At 46.1% G+C, this 20,948-nt stretch overlaps 1 protein-coding gene across 2 annotated transcripts in view; it reads left to right on the forward strand.

The window, feature by feature from the left end:
- LOC122926681 (nicotinamide N-methyltransferase-like) overlaps positions 1 to 20,948 on the forward strand; it is a 268,048-nt gene that overhangs the window by 153,342 nt on the left and 93,758 nt on the right. Inside the window, exons 1-2 of one of the 2 annotated variants that reach the window (XM_044278140.1) lie at positions 19,365 to 19,427; positions 19,596 to 19,763. In XM_044278140.1, the coding sequence (XP_044134075.1) occupies positions 19,610 to 19,763 (154 nt within the window). In that variant the 5' untranslated portion in view covers positions 19,365 to 19,427; positions 19,596 to 19,609. Of the gene's footprint in view, positions 1 to 19,364; positions 19,428 to 19,595; positions 19,764 to 20,948 lie in introns of those variants that run through there. The other variant, XM_044278139.1, reaches the window with a different exon arrangement.

Here is a 20,948-nt window from a genome sequence, read left to right on the forward strand (position 1 = left end):
ATGAAAAGATGGAACCTCCATTTGGGTTACGAAGAAAAGAAGCGCCCTGAGGAGCTGGAGGCTGGGGTTTAAAAAGGTAAGATGCCCCTCCCACAAATTCAGGCTGACTTTTCAGCCTTCCACTTATGGGAGAGGCTTAACTGTGACGAGTGGGAGAAGCGCTTCCCCTGACCTAGCTGGCTGTGTTGTGCCGGAAGCCAGGAGCGAGGGTAAGCCTAGTAGTGGGCAAAAATAACGAGGAGAGCAGAGTAGTGACGGAAGACTTTAATGCCCCTAAGGGCAGCTTTTACTGCTTGCACTGAAAAGATGAAAAGATGGAACCTCCATTTGGGTTACAAAGCATAGCGCAGTGCTGTACCCCCGCTAGGTATAGTTTGATGGTGTTAAATGCCAGCCTGAGGTTGCGGTGACAGTGCGCTATGAACGCCAGGGTGTAGGAGACATCGTCCAAGCCACCTTGCGGGTGGGACCTGGCGAAATCTTCGTAGACCTTGAGGCCGGCTCGGTAGTTTCTGACGGTATTGGAGGAGAGGGAGTGCTGGACCAGGTTCCTGGCGTGGGCAAGGAGGGACTCTAGTCCATCACTAGAGACTGGAAGACCGGAAGGGGGAACCCCGAGGGGTCCGCTCCTGGCAGCACCTGAAAAAAGAGGGGGAAATTAAATTTTCTCGATTTCCCGTTCTCGACCCCCGGGATATGACTGCAGAACATATGGAAATTATGAGTGAGGGAGAGCCAAACTAGTCTGCGCAGGAGGGACATGATCCTGGGGGGTTTAGCCCGACCTTTTGTGATGATGTCCACCAACGCTTGATTATCGGTGATGAACATCACTGGTGTGTTCGCCCAGCGGTGACCCCATACCTGGGCTGCCGCCACGATGGGGTAGAGCTCCAGGAGGGAAGATGAATTCAGATTTTCGGCGACTGACCAAATTTCTATGGGCCACTGGCCAGCCATCCAATGGGACCCAAAAATAGCGGCATACCCCCGGGACGCAGCGGCGTCCGAGAAAATGGTGGGGTATGACGGTGCCCATGATGGTACAAAAAGGGAGATCCCGTTCCAGGAGGATAGAAACAGGGACCACATGGCCAAGTCCGCCCTGGCATGGCTGTCCAAGTGGACGATGCTGCTCTGGTCAGGAGCCGAAGGCAGGAGCTGGAGCAACCTGGAGGTGAAAGCCCTGCCCTGGGGCATAATTCTGGAGGCGAAATTGAAACGCCCCAGCAGGGACTGGAGCTCCATCCTAGACAGATAGCCCACGGACATGGCGTGGGAAATTGCCGCACGGCAACTCGTCAGTTTTTCCCCCGGGAGGCTGGCCTCCATCCGGATGGAATCCAGGGTGATGCCGAGGAACGTCACCCGATGGGCGGGGCCCTCGGTCTTTGCATGGGCTATCGGGACCTGCAGACAGGAAAAAATCTGGAGAAGAGTAGCCAGGTTGCCCGACCTGCCTTGTGGACCCTCGATGATCAGGAAGTCATCGAGGTAGTGGATGACCGAAGGTAATCCGCCATGGTGAACGAGGATCCAGTGCAGGGCCTTGGCAAATTGGTCGAACAACCAAGGGCTACTCTTTGACCCAAACGTGAGCCTGTTTGCAAAATAATAACGATTGGCCCATTGGAGCCCGTAGTAACCCCATAAGTATGGTTTGACATGGAGGAGCTTGAAGGCGTCCGAGATGTCCGCTTTTGCCAACCAGGAGCCCCTGCCGGCGTTCACTATCTCTTTGATCGCTTCGTCTATAGAGGAATATTTGATGGAGAATTCCTCGGATGGGATGAGCGAGTTCAGACTGGGGACGGCAGAGGCATGAGGCGCGGACAGGTCATATATTGACCTTTTTTTATTTGTATTTTTTTTGGACACCAGACCAATGGGGTTGATGCGCCAAGAAGAAAATGGTATCGACTCAAGCGGACCAATTAGGAACCCTTTGTCGACTTCCGCTAGGAGCAACTCTTCAACCGCTGCCGGGTCTTCAGAAGCCGACCTCAGGTTGCCGCCCTCCCAAGACGTCTGCGGCAGGGTGATGAGGCCCGTGTGAAATCCTTCTGTGAAACCGGACAGCAAGAACTGCACAAACCCCCTATCGGGGTGGTCCTGCAGAAGGATTCCAAGGAGGTCCAGGTCAATGTCGGCTAGTCATAGCTGCTTTGCCGACCTCTTGGGACAGGCGGAACGCGGGTGAGCCCTGAAACACTGGGAGCAGACATGGAGGGCCCTGCAACTGTTGAAACCGCAACCGTTCATGTTGTAATTATTGCAGACCTGGGACTTGCCCAGGTACACGATGGGCCTGCCCAGTTTGTCCACTCCGGGGGTGCCAGGTTGGAGACCTGAGGAACCAGGCAGGGACCTATCCTGGACAGGGTTGACCGCGTTCGGACACCAGTCCATGGAATGGAAGATGGACTGGCACCCTGCGCAGGACGGGGCCCTGAGACCCGCGAAGTGGCGACAGAACAACTCCATGTCTATATTCGCCCAATTGGTGACGAACTGGAATTGAGCCAGGGCAGCCGCAGCCTTCGCAGAGAAGGAGCGGTGATAGTCATAGAATGACGCGCCACCGTACTTATGCCCCAGATCGGTGACCAGATAGAGGTAGGAATCCAGTTCCTCCCTTCTTGTGGGTTGGGCCGAGCACACAACATCCCTGAACAGGCTGAACGCCAAAACAAATTCCGGGATGGTGAGCTTTCGGTTCAGCCTCGCGTCCTTGGCCCTCAGGACAAGGGAGACGTAACCGCAGTTGATAACCCTGTTCTCAGGGAGGTCCTGTGAGGCGATAAGAATGGACGCCAAGTTCACGTCCTTTCCCGCCAGTATATCCTTCTTAATGCCGTCCGGAATGAAATGAGTCGGGGACACTCTGGGAGTGAAAATGGCCGTACCTACGGAGGCCGACTGAGGAACCACGGACTCGGCCGGAGGTTGGGAAGCCTGGGGGGGGGGGTCGGGGCCCGGGACTCCAGTACCGAAACCCTGGACTGGGCATCAGTCACCATGCCGACCAAGGAGTCAACGGTGGCTTGCAGATGCCTCAAAGACTGTTGGGTGTCCGTGGTGCTCGGCTGGACGCCTGACGGACCCGGGGTGGTCATCAACCGCTTGTACAACTCTGCTTTGCGGGCAGAGGCCGGGTGCGGAATGCCCCGTCTATTGAGCTCCGCAATCAGCCTGGGAACCGTCCAGCTTCTCAGGGACGTGTTGCCCGGCTGGCCTGAGACGGACGATCCAGGGAGAGACATGGTGTCCTCTATGTCAGAGTTATGTGACATGCTTGAACCTGTAAAGAAAGAAATGGTCCCGAATAACTATATGTGATCAGAACGTAGAACGACTGGCGCCTACGAGAAGGCTTGAGTCGGTCTGGGCAACGTACCTGGCTTAGAGGCTACTACCTGAACCGATGTGTTGGGTCACCTGACCTTGATCCAAAAGTCGCACGGTGAACGATCAGGACACGTTCCTGAGAGGCAATTCGTGAGTTCGGAAGGAAAAGAGAACATAACTGAGGAGTGTGCCGGTACTGGGTGACCAGGAGGCCGAGGTAGGTGTGAGCCTGGACGAACCAGGAGACAGAGAAAGGTGCGGGCCTGGGCGATCCAGGAGGCAGAGGTAGGTATGAGCCTGGGAGCCAGGAGGTAGAGGTAGGTGTGAGCCTGGACGAACCAGGAGACAGAAGAAGGTGCGTGCCTGGGCGATCCAGGAGGCAGAGGTAGGTGCGTGCCTGGGCGATCCAGGAGGCAGAGGTAGGTGCGTGCCTGGGCGATCCAGGAGGCAGAGGTAGGTGCGTGCCTGGGCGATCCAGGAGGCAGAGGTAGGTGCGTGCCTGGGCGATTTTTATATATATATATATTATATATTTTTTTTTAATATATATATTTTTTTTAAATATATATATATATATATTTTTTTTTTTTTTAAGGCATGGGTCATCGTTGCCCGTGGGGCTAGATACCCTTGCTTGCCGCGTGTGGCCTCTTTGATGGGGGTGCCAGCCTGGGGGCAATAGACCTAATGGGAACACTAAAATACAGAAAATGTTTACTCCAGGGGTCAGATTTCAGGCATAGACACAAGCTTCTGTGAAATCATGCTACACTGTGAATTCACTTTAACAAACATCTGCCAATGGCCTATCAAACATGAGGAGGGATCCATAGAAAAATGGCCCAACAGTTTGTGCTTAAATTTTATTAGCAAGTGATGTGTATCTATGCTGAGGCCTGACAGAAGCACTCCGGCGTGCGCTCCAAGCTGGAACGCACGCCGAACCCATGACCAGGCCCAGGCCCGGCCGAGGGATGCCGGCGTGCGCTCCAAGCTGGAACGCACGCCAACCACGTGACCCGGCCTATGCCCTGCGGCGGATTTCCGGCGTGCGCTCCACGCTGGAACGCACGCCAGACTGCAGTGGAGCCGGGTGAGGACGGGGGCCGAGTGGAGAGGGGGACCCGCGGGCCAGACCCTGCCCCCCCTGCTGTCTCGGGGGGAGTTGGAGGAAGGCAAAACACAGAAGAACGTACAGACTATATGCAAGTTGTATTTCAATGGGAATTGAATGTAATCATTAGTACACGTGGAACACAGGAGGGAACCAAGGAATAACCAGAAGCAATTTGAGGCAAACTGTGTATCGGCATGCGTTCCACGCTGGGACGCACGCCAACTCTGGGAGCCGGGAGTATGTGACCGCGGCTGATGGAGCCCTTGTGGCGCATTGTTTGCGCAGAATTACCTTTCCTGAAGAGGAGACGGCAGTGTATAACAGCGAAACGAACCAGACGAAAGCTACTCACGACGTGCACGGATGCAGTACCAGAGCAAGCGACTCCTTATCCAGACTGTGAACAGAAGCGCCCTGAGGAGCTGGAGGCTGGGGTTTAAAAAGGTAAGATGCCCCTCCCACAAGGGGTTTCAGCCTTCCACTAGTATGTGCATTTTCGGTTGCGCTGATGCCCATGATTTTTATATTTTTTGTTATTTTTGTATTTATTTTTATTATAAGGAAAGGGGGTGATTAGAAATTTTATATTTCTTTAATTTTTTTTATATATTTTTTAAATTTTTCTTTTTTGTTATGATTTTGAAGCTCATATTTGAGCGTACAGAATCCGATTTTTTTTTATTCTGAACAATCATGGATTTTTAAAATCCATTTATTACTCAGATCTGCTCATTTTTTATGTTGGCCTGGTGGCCAAAAGAAGAATTGCATATTTAATGCCCTGAGTCTCTTTTCACCCTTTTGATGTCGTGATCTCACTTGATCTTATCAATGTGCTCATATTAATAGTTAACTTTTCACCCTACCTAGATACAACTGGTCTGGCTGTGCATGTCCAACATACCTCAGTAAATTCCTGTGACATTCTTGTGTTTGCCCCCATTAGGCTTGTCAGAGGAAAAAAAGCAGGCTGGTTTGAGATCTGCATTTATACAAGCAGGCAAATAACGCGAGTTTGTGAGTGTTCATGTGTTTGAGTTCAAGTGTGTGTTTGTATTAAGTGTGTGACTTTAGATTACGTGACTTGAGATTCAGGGACTTTAGGAGGGAACTACAGTAATTTAGATTCTTATCACTGCACTATATTGTATTTTTCTCTTTTCTTGCGTAATCCCCATTTAGTATGTGTTTCATTATTGACAGCGTAGTCCAGTGCACATCTTGTCTTATGTATGCAGTCCTGGGACAGCCGTTTGAGGGTGCATATCTTTGTTCAAAAAGTGAGCAAATTGCCAGTTTGGAATTGCACATCGAGTATCTAACCAGGCGAATTTCAACACTGAGAAGCGTTGACAATTTGGAAAACAGTTTGCTGCTCACTGAGCAAGCACTCTACGGGGTAGATGTGGGGGAGGGTGGTAGCGAGGAGGCTCAGGAAAGTGAGGTGGCTAGCTGGGTAACAGTTAGAAAGCGGAGTAGAGGGAAAAGTGCCAGGGAGGCTAGCCCTGATTTGACAGACCCCAACAAGTTTGCATGGTTGGCAGATGAGGGGAAAGTCAGTTCAGTGATAGCACTGTTGCAACAAGACACTTCCTCTGCCAGTCAAGGGAATGTCAGCTCCAGTAAGCAGGGGACCAGGAGAGAAGGACAGGCCAGACAGGTGCTGGTAGTGGGAGACTCAATTATTAGGGGTACAGATAGGGCGATCTGTCACAAAGACTGGGATCGTCGAACGGTGTGTTGTCTTCCTGGCACTCGAGTTCGACACATCTCGGATCGGGATAACAGATTACTGGGAGGGGCTGGAGAAGATCCAGCGGTCATGGTACATATCGGAACCAATGACAAAGTTAGAGGTAGGTGGAGCCTCCTTAAAAATGATTTTAGGGATTTAGGTCAAAAACTTAGGGCAAGGACCTCAAAGGTAGTATTTTCCAAAATACTACCGGTACCACGAGCCACACAAGAAAGGCAGCGAGAGATTAGGGAGGTTAACAAGTGACTCAAGAACCGGTGTAGTGAGGAGGGGTTTGGGCTCCTGGAGAACTGGGTCGACTTCTCTGTTGGCTACAGGCTCTATTGTAGGGATGGGCTGTAATTCAATAAGGAAGGGGCGGCTGCGTTGGGGGAGAAGATGTCTAGAAGTTTGGACTAGGGACTGGGAAGATGTCTAGAAGTGTTTTAACTAGGGACTGGGGAGAGAGTAACTACATTATAGGATGGGAAGATGGAGACCGGGGGCGAGGTAACGGGACTGGGGGAGGAATGGTGTAGGGTAAAAAATATACGTAAACCTCTTAATTGTATGTATACTAATTCCAGAAGCCTGACTAATAAAACTGGGGAACTGGAATTAGTGATGTGTGAGGAGAACTATGACATAGTGGGAATTACCGAGACATGGCTGGATGATAGCTATGACTGGGCAGGTAATGTACAAGGTTACAGTCTGTTTAGAAAGGATCGCCAAAACCGGAGAGGGGGAGAGTCTGCCTTCATGTGAAGTCCTGTCTAAAGCCCACACTCCGGGAAGATATAAGTGAGGTACATGAACATGTGGAGTCACTGTGGGTAGAAATACATGGAGGCAAAAACAATAATAAATTATTAATAGGAGTTTATTATAAACCACCTAATTTACCAAAGTCCACAGAAAATCTACTATTACTAAACGAGATAGACGAGGTGGCAAATCATAATGAGGTGGTTATTATGGGGGACTTAAACTACCCAGATATAGACTGGGAAACTGAAACCTGCATATCTCATAAAGAAAACAGGTTCTTGGCAATAACCAAAGACAATTACCTTTTCCTAACTGGTTCAGGACCCGACTAGAGGGACGACCATACTGGACTTAGTATTAACTAATAGACCTGACAGAACAACCGAGGTGCAGGTTGGGGGACACCTGGGAAATAGTGACCATAAAGTAATAACCATCCAATTATCATTCAAAGGAGTGTTTCTTCATGGAGGAACAAAAATACCAAACTTAAAAAAAGCTAAATTTAGCCAACTAAGAGAGGCCATAGGCCTAACTAACTGGGACAAAGTCCTCAAAAATAAGAATACAGCCACAAAATGGTATATTTTTAAAAGCATCCTAAAATGTAATTGTGACAGGTACATACCTTATGGGAATAAAAGGTTAAGGAACAAAAAGAAACCAATTTGGAAAAATAGAACTGTAAACATAAAAAATACGTAAAAAACAAATAAAAGCAGCCAAACTAGAGACTGAGAGATTAATTGCCAAAGAGAGCAGAACTAACCCTAAAATGTTCTTCAATTATATAAATGGTACAAAGTTGAATCTGAAGGTGTCGGCCCTCTACAGAAAAAGTGCCCTGTCTGACCCAGGATGAAGTACAGCGGCGTCTTAAAAATATTAAAATAGAAAAATCACCAGGACCAGATGGCATACAACCCTGTATCCTAAGAGAATTAAGTAATGCCATAGCCAGACCCTTATTTCTGATATTTAAGTACTCTATACTGACAGGGAGTGTTCCACAGGATTGGCGCATAGCAAATGTGGTGCCAATATTCAAAAAGGGTACAAAAACAGAGCCAGGAAACTATAGGTTAGTAAGTTTAATATCTGGGTAAACTGTTTGAAGGTTTTCTAAGAGATGCTATCTTGGAGTACGTCAATGAAAATAAGCAAATAACGCCATATCAGCATGGCTTCATGAGGTATCGGTCATGTCAAACTAATTTAATCAGTTTCTATGAGGAGGTAAGTTGTGGACTTGACAGCGGCGATCAATGGATGTCGTATATCTGGACTTCTCCAAAACATTTGACACTGTACCACATAAAAGGTTAGAATATAAAATGAGAATGCTTGGACTGGGAGAAAATGTCTGTATGTGGGTAAGTAAGTGGCTCAGTGATAGAAAATAGAGGGTGGTTATTAATGGTACACACTCAGATTGGGTCACTGTCACTAGTGGAGTACCAAAGGAGTCAGTATTGGGACCTATTCTCTTCAATATATTTATTAATGGTCTTGTAGAAGGCTTACACAGTAAAATATCAATTTTTGAAGATGACACTAAACTGTGTAAAGTAATTGACACAGAAGAGGACAGTATACTGCTACAGAGGGATCTGGATAGATTGGAGGCTTGTTCAGAGAAGTGGCAGATGAGGTTTAACACTGAAAAATGTAAGGTTATGCACATATGAATATATAATGCTAATCACCTGTACATACTAAATGGTAAAACACTGGGTAACACTGACATGGAAAAGGACCTAGGAATTTTAGTGAACAGCAAACTAAGCTGTAAAAACCAGTGTCAGGCGGCTGCTGCCAAGGCCAAAAAGATAATGAGTTGCAACAAAAGGGGCATAGATGCCCGTGATGAGAACATAATCCTACCACTTTACAAATCACTAGTCAGACCACACATGGAGTACTGTGTACAGTTCTGGGCTCCTGTGAACAAGGCAGACAAGGCAACTAAAGTAATAACTGGAATGGGGGGGAGTACAGTACTCAGAAAGATTATCAAAATTAGGGTTATTCACTTTAGAAAAAAGACGACTGAGGGGAGATCTAATTACTTTGTATAAATATATCAGGGGTCAGTACAGAGATCTATCCCATCATCTATTTATCCCCAGGACTGTGACTGTGAAGAAGGGACATCTTCTGCGTCTGGAGGAAAGAAGGTTTGTACATAAACATAGAAGAGGATTCTTTACGGTAAGAGCAGTGAGACTATGGAACTCTCTGCCTGAGGAGGTGGTGATGGTGATTTCACTAAAAGAGTTTAAGAGGGGCTTGGATGTATTTCTGGAGTGTAATAATATTACAGGCTATAGCTACTACAGAGGGGTTGTTGATCCAGGGAGTTATTCTGATTGCCTGATTGTAGTCAGAAAGAAAAAAAAAATCCCTTTACGTGGGGAAAATTGGCTTCTACCTCACAGTTTTCTTTTTTTTTTACCTTCTTCTGGATCAACTTGCAGGATAACAGTCTGAACTGAATGGACAAATGTCTTTTTTCGGCCTTATATACTATGTTACTGTGATGGTTTATATGTACAAGTCCTTATGACAAAGACATTAATATAGAACATATTGACCATTCCAATCATAATGAATATAAATGTACATAAATGGGGATAAATGGTAATAGTAAAAAGGAGTTACAATGATATATACATGTACAGTTGTATAGGAGACCAAGCATAGGCCTCTAAAAAGAATGTGCCAACCTGGAAACTCTCCTCTCACAGGCAGACTCATTAAGGCATTCTCTGAAGCAGAGATCTATGTGGTTGGCAAGGGTAATAAAGTCATCCAGTATGGAGAGTACGTCACAACCTGACAATTCATCTTTAATGCACCCTGACTGTCTTTACCAGAATGCTGCCACCAGGCCCTCATTGTTTCATGACTGTTCAGAAGCCAGGGAATTTTATAGTGGAACTGTATAGCATATTGCTCAACCATGAGGTTGCCCTGACAGAGGCAGCAAAGAGACTGCAGAAACAGTATGACCAGGTTCTTCAAAGACCTTACAAAAGATAGTAAAAGACTCCGTGAGATTGCTGGTCATTGAGTCGATGCATTCCTTGAGGGGAGTGGCCCAGGTCAGTGCTTCTGCAGTCAGGAAGGAAACCAAGAACTCTCCATTAGACAGGTTGGTAGGAAACTGGTGGGCCAGTAGATCAAAGTGGATGGTGCACTGTTACAGATCCACTGATTACAGATCAAGATGGATCAGTGGTAATGTGGAACCACTGTGCCAATTAAGTGGTTTGAGGTTGGGCCAAACCCTAAGGGTGTTATTTTAGTGCCTCCCCAGTTTTCACAGTTTAACCTCTAAACAGGGATGTGGACTTTGTTGCGGGTTAGCGACCAGACCGCTATCTCCTGGGATGGTCCCAGTGTTCTTGGCAGCTCACCCTCAGACTCAAGAACAAAGACAGAATCAGAAAACGCACAAAACCACAAACAAAATCTGAACAGGAACCAAGACTAGAACACAGCACTCTGGAAAACCACAACAGGCAGACGGTAACACAGACAGACGACAGCAGGAACTCAGGAAGGAATAGGTCAGACATGAATAGGACTGGAGAGAGAACAGAATTACAGACTAAAGGCGCATTCACATGAAAAGTTGTACTGGACAGAGAACAGAATTACAGGCTAAGGGCGCATTCACACGGCCATAGTGTTTTGCGGATCCGCAAAACATGTATATCGGCCATGTGCGTTCCGCAATTTGCGGACTGCACATTGCTGCAACTATAATAGAAAATGCCTATTCTTGTATGCAATTGCTGACAAGAATAAGACATGCTCTATCTTTTTTTGCGGGGCCGCGGAATGGAACCACGGATGCGGACAGCACACAATTGAAATGAATGGGTCTGCACCCGTTCTGCAAAACTGCGGAAGGGATGCAGACTCATTCATACTGCCGTCTGAGCCCTTAGCTACAGGAACAATTGCTGGAGCTCCTGCTCAGCCAAGTGGCGGGATACACAGACAGAACATGTAACTGAGCTCATTAGCCCACAGCACCCACAGGTGCACACAAACAGAAAGAGGGATTAACGTCTACATGGAACATAGAATGCACAGCAAGCATGGGCAATTAACCCATGGTTTGCTGAATAGAACAGAGAAGCGAGACATACCAATGGTCTTGTTCAGGTGCACACTGCCACACTGCCACTCGACTCTAGATATACCCTACCTGTATCCGACAACCAGCCCACTAGGCATACAATGAACATATGTCGTAATATGCTTTGGTTCAAGAACCCTCAGCAAGAATTATGGTCCACCTCATACTATGGGGGAAGTGGAAGGTGCAGGAAACACAGGAGAATATGACTGGCAGAGGTGGTGGTGCAGACACAGCGGCAGGAGGCTGAAATGGTGTTGAGGTAATGCAGAAGTTAAGGGTATTGTAGATGTGCCTTCCAGAAAACTCACACTCTCACCGCTTACTAAAGACTCGGACACACTGTATAAGGATGGGATATATTAGCCACAGCAGCCTCTTTGCTACTAAAAATAAATATAGAAATATACACAGTTATCATGCATGATAAATAACTATGAAAATCACATATAAACAATATAAAACCCTGAAAAGTGCTGTAATGGAGGTCTTGCAATGACTTATCTAGTAGTACAAACCTCCCTACTTGTATTGAGTCGACTCAGGAGAGATAAGTATTAGTGATGATCGAGCATGCTCGGCCGAACACCAGTTCGGCTCGAGCATTGCGATGCTCGGCACATCGCGGTATTCGGCTGAATACTGCGTGTGCTTGAGCGTCATGCTCGAGTCTCCTCCCCGCATGTTTGTTGGCTGCTACGCAGCTAATAAATGTGCAGGTGAGTGCTGCCACTCACTGTAATGCCGTAGCCATGTTGGTTACTGGCAGTACAGTGATTAGCTGGCCGGAATGCGTCATCGGGTGCTATAAAGCACCCGATGACACGTGGTTCGGCCAGTCTTAGTCAGGGAGAGCTGTGCTGTAAAAGGGACAGATAGTGTAGGGTATTGAATTTTATTTTTTAGTTATGCAGGGTTGGTGTTAGAGACCCAAAAGTCCTTTTAAGGACTATTGTTGTATCTGGCAGCAATATATATTATTAGTGCAACCTGCGGTAAATTGCATGCAATTGTTAGAGACCTAAAAGTCCTTTTTATTTTTTTTTTCAAATATCTTTTTTATTGAAATAGATAAGTCATATCCAATCACAGCATTATGCTAGCATATCATACTGTTGAATACAGCAACATTAAAGCAGCATTGTACATATTATACCATGTTCACAATACATTTGTTACACAGCTTGGAATCATGTGTGGTCATTGAATGGTACACATATTTTATATCCTCTACAATACATTTGTCCGATGTCTTCATGCTACATAATATTGCGCCAAACCTCTTTTCAGTTTCACGACTATCTATTTTTAATTTCCATATGGTCTTATCCCACAACTTCAGTTTAACAGGCCCCAACTGACCCTCCCCCCCTCCCCCCTTTCACTTTCAGGTCTACTGCATATTTCAACACCTTCTCTAATGTGCTTGATTCAAGGTTACCCTCTTCTCTTCAGTCTACCTGTAACGGCCCTAGGGTGTTCATTAGTCTTCTTTTCAGATACCACTCCGAACCTGTGAATGGTTGCATAGTTTCCAACACCTCTGCATTACTTAGGGCTACTCTTATGAATGGTTCCCATCTTCTAAAGAAAGCATTGACCCACTTCCCTTTGAATTGTTCTGCCTCTGTTCTTTCAAGCAGAAAGCACGCCTTAGTATGTAGAAAAACTTCCTCCATTGAGGGCGTTCTAGGCTGGAGCCATTCCCTGAATAGGCACCTCTTAGCTGCTAACAGTAATAAGTGCATCAGCGGGGTCACCTTTTGTCCCTCGGGAGCCACCTGGAATATCAAAAGTTCCGGGATAAATGGGATTTCCACTTTCAGGTGGTTTTTAATTTGGAGGATGACCTTCTTCCAAAACTTTTCCGTTTCCGGACAGGACCATATACCATGGTATAGATCTGTACCGATTTCGTGGCATTTTGGACATTTTACGATTCTGCCCGTTTGAGACGCCCGAGGGGCAAAATGAAAACCATAAATAGCTCTGTGCATCATCCTAAAGTATGTCTCTCTCCATCCCTCGTTTGGTGTCACCTTTCTAATTGTCTCCCATCCCCTCAGGGTAATTTGTTGTATATCTATTGATGGGAATTCCTTTCTCCATTTTGAGAATAGGCTCTCAGCTATTTGCCTCTGCTTCATATCCCTCAGGCCTCCATATAGCTCTGAGAGTGACTTATTTCTAAGTCCCTGACCCATTAGTGAATCAAAGTCTTTCAACCCCATTTCTCTGGTTAAGTTCATTACTCTCTTAGTTAAGAAATCTTTGATTTGTGAAAATGCTAACGGGTGCTGGTTACTTAGTGCAGGGAATCTCATAATGAGTTCTTCATACTTGAGGTATCTTCCTGCCTGTGTATCCCAGAGATCTCTTACCTTATCAATCCCCAACTCCTAAAAGTCCTTTTAAGGACTATTGTTGTATCTGGCAGCAATATATATTATTAGTGCAACCTGCGCAAAATAGCTTGCAATTGTTTGGCCGCTGCAGACAGCGATATTATCTGCGCTACATCTCATGTGTAACATGTGCATAGCCTAAAAATACCTGTGACATCCAGTGTACTTTTTACGTAGACGCTGTGGACAGAGACATAATCTGCGCTACATCTCCTGTTTAACGTGTGTGCATACAAAAAATATCTGTGACATCCAATGTACTTTTTACGTAGACTGTGTCCGCTGCAGACAGTTATATTACCTCTGCTAAATCTCCTGTATAACGGTTGCGCATCATAAATATCAGTGATATTCCCTGTAATTTTTTATTAGCCGCTGGTGACAGCAACATTATCTGCGCTAAATCTCCTGTATAAGATTTGCGCACCCTAAATATCTGTGACAGTCTAATTTTTTCGCTGCTGGTGGCAGCGACATTACCTGCCCTACATCTAAGTCAATGGAAATTAGTGTCTCAAAAGGTTGATGATGAGGATGAGACACAGTTGTCAATAAGTGAGGTTGTTGTTAGGTCAACAAGTCAGGAATATGAGCAGAGTGAGGAAGTGGAAGAGGAGGTGGTGGACGATTAAATAACTGACCCAACCTGGGAAGGTGGCAAGCCGAGTGAGGACAGCAGTACAGAGGGGGAGGGATCTGGAGCACCGCAACAGGCTGGAAGAGGCAGTGGGGTGGGAAAAAGGAGAAGGTGGGCCACACCAAACAGGCCCGCAAATGTTTCCCGGAGCACCCCCTTGCGGCAATCTCCCTTGCCAAGGGGTAGATGTTCTGCAGTCTGATGCTTTTTTGAGGAAAGTGAGAACGATAAAAGAATTGTCATTTGCAACCTAAGCCGTACCAAAATGAGCAGGGGCGTGAACACTAGCAACCTCACCACCACCAGCATGATCCGCGACATGGCATCAAAGCACCCTAATAGGTGGGCCGAATGCCTGGGTCTACAATTAGTGTCTGCGGGTCACACCACTGCCTCCTCTTCCCCTGTGTTACGTGCTGGCCAATCCCCTGTCCAAGAAGCAGGCCCGGATGCCTCCTGCCCTGCACCTGGACATTCGCAAGCACCATCAGCTAGCACATCCACTTCTGTGTCCCAGCACAGCATACAGATGTCCATACCCCAGGCCTTTAAACGAAAGCGCAAATACCCAGCCACCCACCCACAGGCCATAGAACTAAATGAGCACCTTTCCAAATTGCTGGCCCTGGAAATGTTGCCATTTAGGCTTGTAGACACTGAGGCTTTCTGCAGCCTGATGGTGGCGGCGGTTCCTCGTTACTCAGTCCCCAGTCGCCACTATTTTTCCTGGTGTGACATCCCCGCCTTACACCAGCATGTGTCCCGTAACATCACCCGTGCCCTGACCAACGCAGTTATTGTCTGACACATGGACAAGTGCTTGTGGCCAGGGACGCTACATTTCCCTGATTGCACACTGGATGAACGCTGTGGAGACCGGGAGCGAGTCATAACCTGGGATGGCACAGGTGCTACTGACACCAAGGATTGTGGGCCCTACTTCCATCAGGATTTCCGCCACCACTTACATTAGTGGCTGCAAACCCCCTTTCTCCTCCTCCACTTTCACTTCTGAATTATCATCTTGCAGCACCAGTCAGCCATCAGTCAGTAGCAGTGTAGCACTGCAGTGGGGAAGCGGCAACAGGCCATGCTTAAACTAATATGTTTAGGTGACAAACAGCACATCGCCGTAGAGCTGTGGCAGGGTATAAGGGACCAGACTCAGCTGTGGCTCTCGCCACTCAACCTACAACCAGGCATGGTTGTGTCTGATAATGTCCGTAACTTGGTGGCGGCTTTGGAGCTCGGCAAGCTCACACACATACCATGCCTGGCCCACGTGTTCAACTTAGTGGTTCAGCGGTTTCTCAAAACCTACCCCAATTTGCCTAAGCTACTGGTGAAGGTGCGCCATGTGTGTGCCCATTTCTGAAAGTCATCTACAGCTGCCGCTGGTCTGGCAATGCTGCAGCAGCTCTTGCAATTGCCATCTCACCGACTGTTGTGCGACGTGAGCATGCGCTGGAACTCCACGTTACACATGTTGGCCAGGCTTTGTGAGCAGCAGAGGGCAGTAGTGGAATACCAGGTGCAACATGGTCATCGCCTTTCCAGTCAGCTTCCGCTCTTCACAAGCGACGAGTGGGCATGGATGTCTGACCTCTGTGAGGTTTTTAAGCAAATTTGAGGAATCGACGCAGATGGTGAGCGGTGATGCCGCTATTATCAGAGTAACCTTCCCACTTCTGTGGCTACTGAAACGCTCGCTGCTCACAATGAAGGAGGACTATTTGCATGTGGAAGAGGTGGGAATGGGGGAAGACAGTACACAGGGTGATAGCCAGACCACCCTTAGTTCGTCTTCTCAGGTGAAATGGATGATGATGATGAGGAGGAGGAGGAGCAGGAGACGGTTGCCTCCGCTACAGAGGGTAGTACCCACAGCAGGTTTATTCCATCTGTTGAGCATGGATGGACCTCATTCCTGTGGTGGAGAGGACTAGCAAAATGGTGCAATTCCAGAAGGTCCTTGTGGCAAAATTGCTCCAAAAATTTCTAGCTGACAAAGCTGGCAGCAGAGAACGTAGTTCCTTGGGCAACTAAGGAGGGGAGACGAGGGGAACACACAGCAGTTCCAATAAAGGCAAGGCAACACTCTCCAATGCCTGGGACAGTTTCATGACACACCGCCAGCAACCTCACCCTGATGCGCGCCTAGTGTCACAAGGAGAGCAAAGTTTTGGAAGATGGTGAAGGAGTATGTAGCAGACCGTGTCAGCGTCCTCAATGATCCCTCTGTGCCTTACAACTATTGGGTGTCCAAGCTGGACTCGTAGAAAACCTCAGGGATTGGCAGCACTACTTATCCCACACACTTGGGTACAGACCAGTAGACAGGCTTCAAACCGGGTGGTGCACGCAGATAGAGATCCTGGCTGGGGGTCCCAACTCCTCCAGAAGCTTCAATAATCTGCAGCACTCACCAGTAGTTGATGTAAAATGGTGATTTATTCACTCAGGCAGCAAGATTTTAGCCAAGCTGGACTCGTGGCATGAACTGGCGCTCTACGCCTTGGAGGTGCTGGCCTGCCCTGCCGCCAACCATAATTTTTTTTGATGGTCAGCTCAGCAGCAGGCCCTTAACCATAATTTTTCCGATGGTCAGCTCAGCAGCAGGCCCTCAATAATTTTTTTTTTGATGGTCAGCTCAGCAGCAGACCCTCACCCCTAATGTTTTAGATGGTCATCTCAGCAGCAGGCCCTTGCCCATAATGTTTTAGATGGTCAGCTCGGCAGCAGGCCCTCGCCCCTAATGTTTTAGATGGTCAGCTCAGCAGCAGGCCTACGCCCATAATGTTTTAGATGGTCAGCTCAGCAGCAGGCCCTCGCCCATAATGTTTTAGATGGTCAGCTCAGCAGCAAGCCCTCTCCCATCATTTTTTCCATGGTCAGATCAGCAGCAGGCACTCGCCCCTAATGTTTTAGAGAGTCAGCTAAGCAGCAGACCCTCAACCATAATTTTCTTAATAGTCATCTCAGCAGCAGGCCCTCAACCATCATTTTTTCCATGGTCAGATAAGCAGCAGGCTTTCGCCCCTAATGTTTTAGAGAGTCAGCTCAACAGCAGACCCTCAACCATAATTTTTTCGATGGTCAGCTCAGTAGCAGGCCCTGACCCCTAATGTTTTAGATGGTCAGATCAGCAGCAGGTCCTCGCCCCTAATGTTTTAGAGGGTCACCAGCAGGCCCTTGCTCCTAATGTTTTTGAGGGTCACCAGCAGGCCATCAATCATAATTTTTCAAGGGTGTGTATGATGCCCTGCTTTATGTGTAATAAAGGGTGTATTGGATTGCCGGTTCCTTGTAATTTTTGGCAACCCTTTCACTTAGTGCATAGGCTTTATGAGTGTAGGAGTCCCACTACCTGAACAATTGTACCACAATGTGAATGAGGCCCTTGTTTATGTGATATACAGGTTGTATCGGAGTGCCTCTTCCTTGTAATTTTTGGCAGCACTTGCACTTTATATACAAGTAAATATACAGGATAACAATTTTTCCTCTAAAATCGATTTTATCTTCGGTTTTGTGCGTATATATTGTCAGTCTGTAAAATTGGCGTGCTACTCGGAAAACATCGTTCCCAGCAGCGACCTGGGAGTCAAGATGCATCCAGACTTCCTCCCCATGCTGTTCCTGAACCATTTCAGTGGTGTTTCCATCAATTTCTGACCTTTTCATGTGAACCAGACACCCCCCCCTCTTCAGAGCAGGGGGAGCCTGGTTTAATGCTCGGGTTCTCCCATTGACTTCTATTGTGCTTGGTTGCTCTGTAGAGCACCCGAGCATCCCGAGGTGTTCTACTCGAGCACTTTGGTGCTTGATCAACACTAATAAGAATGTATGGGTACCATGACCACGGGTTCCTTTTGAATCTGGTCCCAGGTACTGTACCTCTTTCAAGTGAAATCCCACCAAATCTTCCTCCATAATAGGTATCCCATACCTCCAAACAGCAATGAACCCCTCAATAAGTGACATCCAGTATCTCCTTACTGCTGGCTTCTTCAACAGAAGTTGAACAAGACACTCACTAGTCATTGCCAACACCCAGCAAATGACCATTCTAAATGGAGAGGGCAGACTATTTTGGTCTGATCAATTGATAAAAGGAAGCTCCCTATCCCCCCAGATATTCCACTAGAAAAGCCTAACCTGTCCAATCCCTATCTAACTTGGACCTAAGTCCACCCTGTCTCATCTTTAACTCTTCAAACCTTGTCTTCACCAGGTCTACAACTTCCATGTTCCATCCCTCTCTTTCATTACTTTTTAGTGTTGAAGCAAAACATTTTTGTTTTTCTGCAGGAGGCCTTTGATAAAAATGATGACGCTGTAGTTTTTTTTCTGATATGGGATGTGCAGCACTAAAAGTATTATCGTAACCCATGTAAGGGATCGCTATCTCTCAGGGGGTCGCAATCACAGACTTCTCCTCTGACAATGGGGTTCAGGTCCAAAAGGTGCTTTACTTCAGCACCATCACACACATAAATATTGAAAATAACACCTGCCCGTCTGAGCTCTACCTGATACACGTGTTGTCTCTACCTCACCTATAGAGCGCCGTTCACACACAGGATTAGATCCGTCTTTTTCAGCTATATATGGTCCAGCAGCCTTCAGGCTGTGACCACACCAGAACCCCTGGGGAAAGATAGTCCAGAAGTCCTCCCGACTAACCATACGACCATCTTTCCGTAGGCATAGCTGGGCCCCCCAAACTTCAGGTTTTACAAAGCCTCGTGGCCCCTCAGCCCTCCTGGCTGAGACCACACAGAGTCTCTCAGGCTTCCTCAGCCTTTCTTCCTCCGAGTCATACACAGAGGGTTGCTTTATCCCTCCTTGATTACAGCAGCAGGCCTCACCTGTGATCACTTCCAGCAAAAGACAAACATGTAGTGGAAGGATGTGGACTGGCAGACCCCACTACCAAACCTATCCCCAGTCCACATGAAATGTAGCCCAGAACAACATCGAGACAAAACTGTCTCAGCAAACTACACTTTGCTGAAACCACTGCAGCTTTCTGGATTTCAGTTATCTCACCCAGCTGAGGTATCTGGGTGGGATATACACACCTCCCAGCACTTATACTGTACACATCACCACACCCACAAGAAATGTGCATGGTTTGTGATTACACCACTGTAAAGAAGGAGGGATCTTACAACACACGCATCAGGTTTATAAGTAAAGCTCACTCAGCTATGCTGTGGTAATTCACAATCTTCATATCCTAAGCTACGGATCTAAGTAAGGTAAGGCTGGCATCACATAGTTCAACACTGTATTGCTTGAGAAGATGCAACTTTAAAACTGGCACAGGATCTGTCAAGTTGATTGTGTAGTAGTAGATGTTAGGACTAGACTTTATAGGGAACAGTTATAACATGTGTTTGATGGATCTTCTCAACTTTCATTAACAGGTTTGTGATAAAGAATGGAGACTGTGTCTACTTCATATAACCAAGTTTATGAAAACTTTGATGCAAAGAAATATTTGGACAAGTACTATGGTGTGGACCCCAAAACCCAGGAAATTTCTGAAGAGGCAAGATTTTTGTTGACATTTCTTAGTGATGTATTTTCTTCAGGTACGTAAGAATCATAACAACTTTAAGAAGTCATAGTTTTAATGGGAATCAACCTTAGAAGTTTGCATCATGACATCAATATCAGTAATGGGTTATTTGAGAAAGATGATGACACATACACAGCTATCTTCCCAATTGAAATGAATTGGTGTTTTCCACAGCTGCCCTTAGTACATTTCAAAAGAGAAAAGGCCAACCTGTGAGGAAATATTATTGCATAACTGTTTTTGTCATCATTGTCATTGCAGGTTACAGTACGTTACATTACTACCACATGTGCTATGTGTACTTTACATTACTACAACATATACAAAGTGAACATTACATTACTACAACATATACTAAGTGTAAATTACATTACTACCACATTTACTAAGTGTACATTACCTTTTTACCACATGTACTAAGTGTACATTATATTACTACAACATATATTAAGTGTAAATTACATTACTACAACATATACTAAGTGTACATAACATTACTACAACATATACTAAGTGTGCATTACATTACTACAACATATACTAAGTGTACATTACATTACTACAACATATACTAAGTGTACATTACATTACTACCACATTTACTAAGTGTACATTACATTACTACAACATATACTAAGTGTGCATTACATTACTACAACATATACTAAGTGTACATTACATTACTACCCATGTACTAAGTGTACATTACATTACTACCACCCTATACTAAGTAATACTATTACTAATTTCTAAGTGCACATTACATTACTATCACATGTACTAAGTGTACATTACATTATTAATATATGTACAAAGTGCACATTACATTACTAGCACATGTACTAGGTGTATATTACATTACTACCACATGTACTAAGTGTACATTACATTACTACAACATATACTAAGTGTACATTACTACAACATGTACTAAGTGTACTTTACATTATTACATCTACTAAGTGTACATTACATTACTATCACATGTACTAAGTGTACATTACATTACTACCACATGTACTAAGTGTACATTACATTACTACCACATGTACTAAGTGTACATTACATTATTAATATATGTACTAAGTGCACATTACATTACTATCACATGTACTAAGTGTACATTACATTACTACCACATGTACTAAGTGTACATTACATTACTACAACATATACTAAGTGTACATTACATTACTAC

The sequence above is a fragment of the Bufo gargarizans genome, chromosome 2, assembly GCF_014858855.1.
Source record: "Bufo gargarizans isolate SCDJY-AF-19 chromosome 2, ASM1485885v1, whole genome shotgun sequence".
In the NCBI taxonomy this organism is placed as follows: Eukaryota; Metazoa; Chordata; class Amphibia; order Anura; family Bufonidae; genus Bufo; species Bufo gargarizans.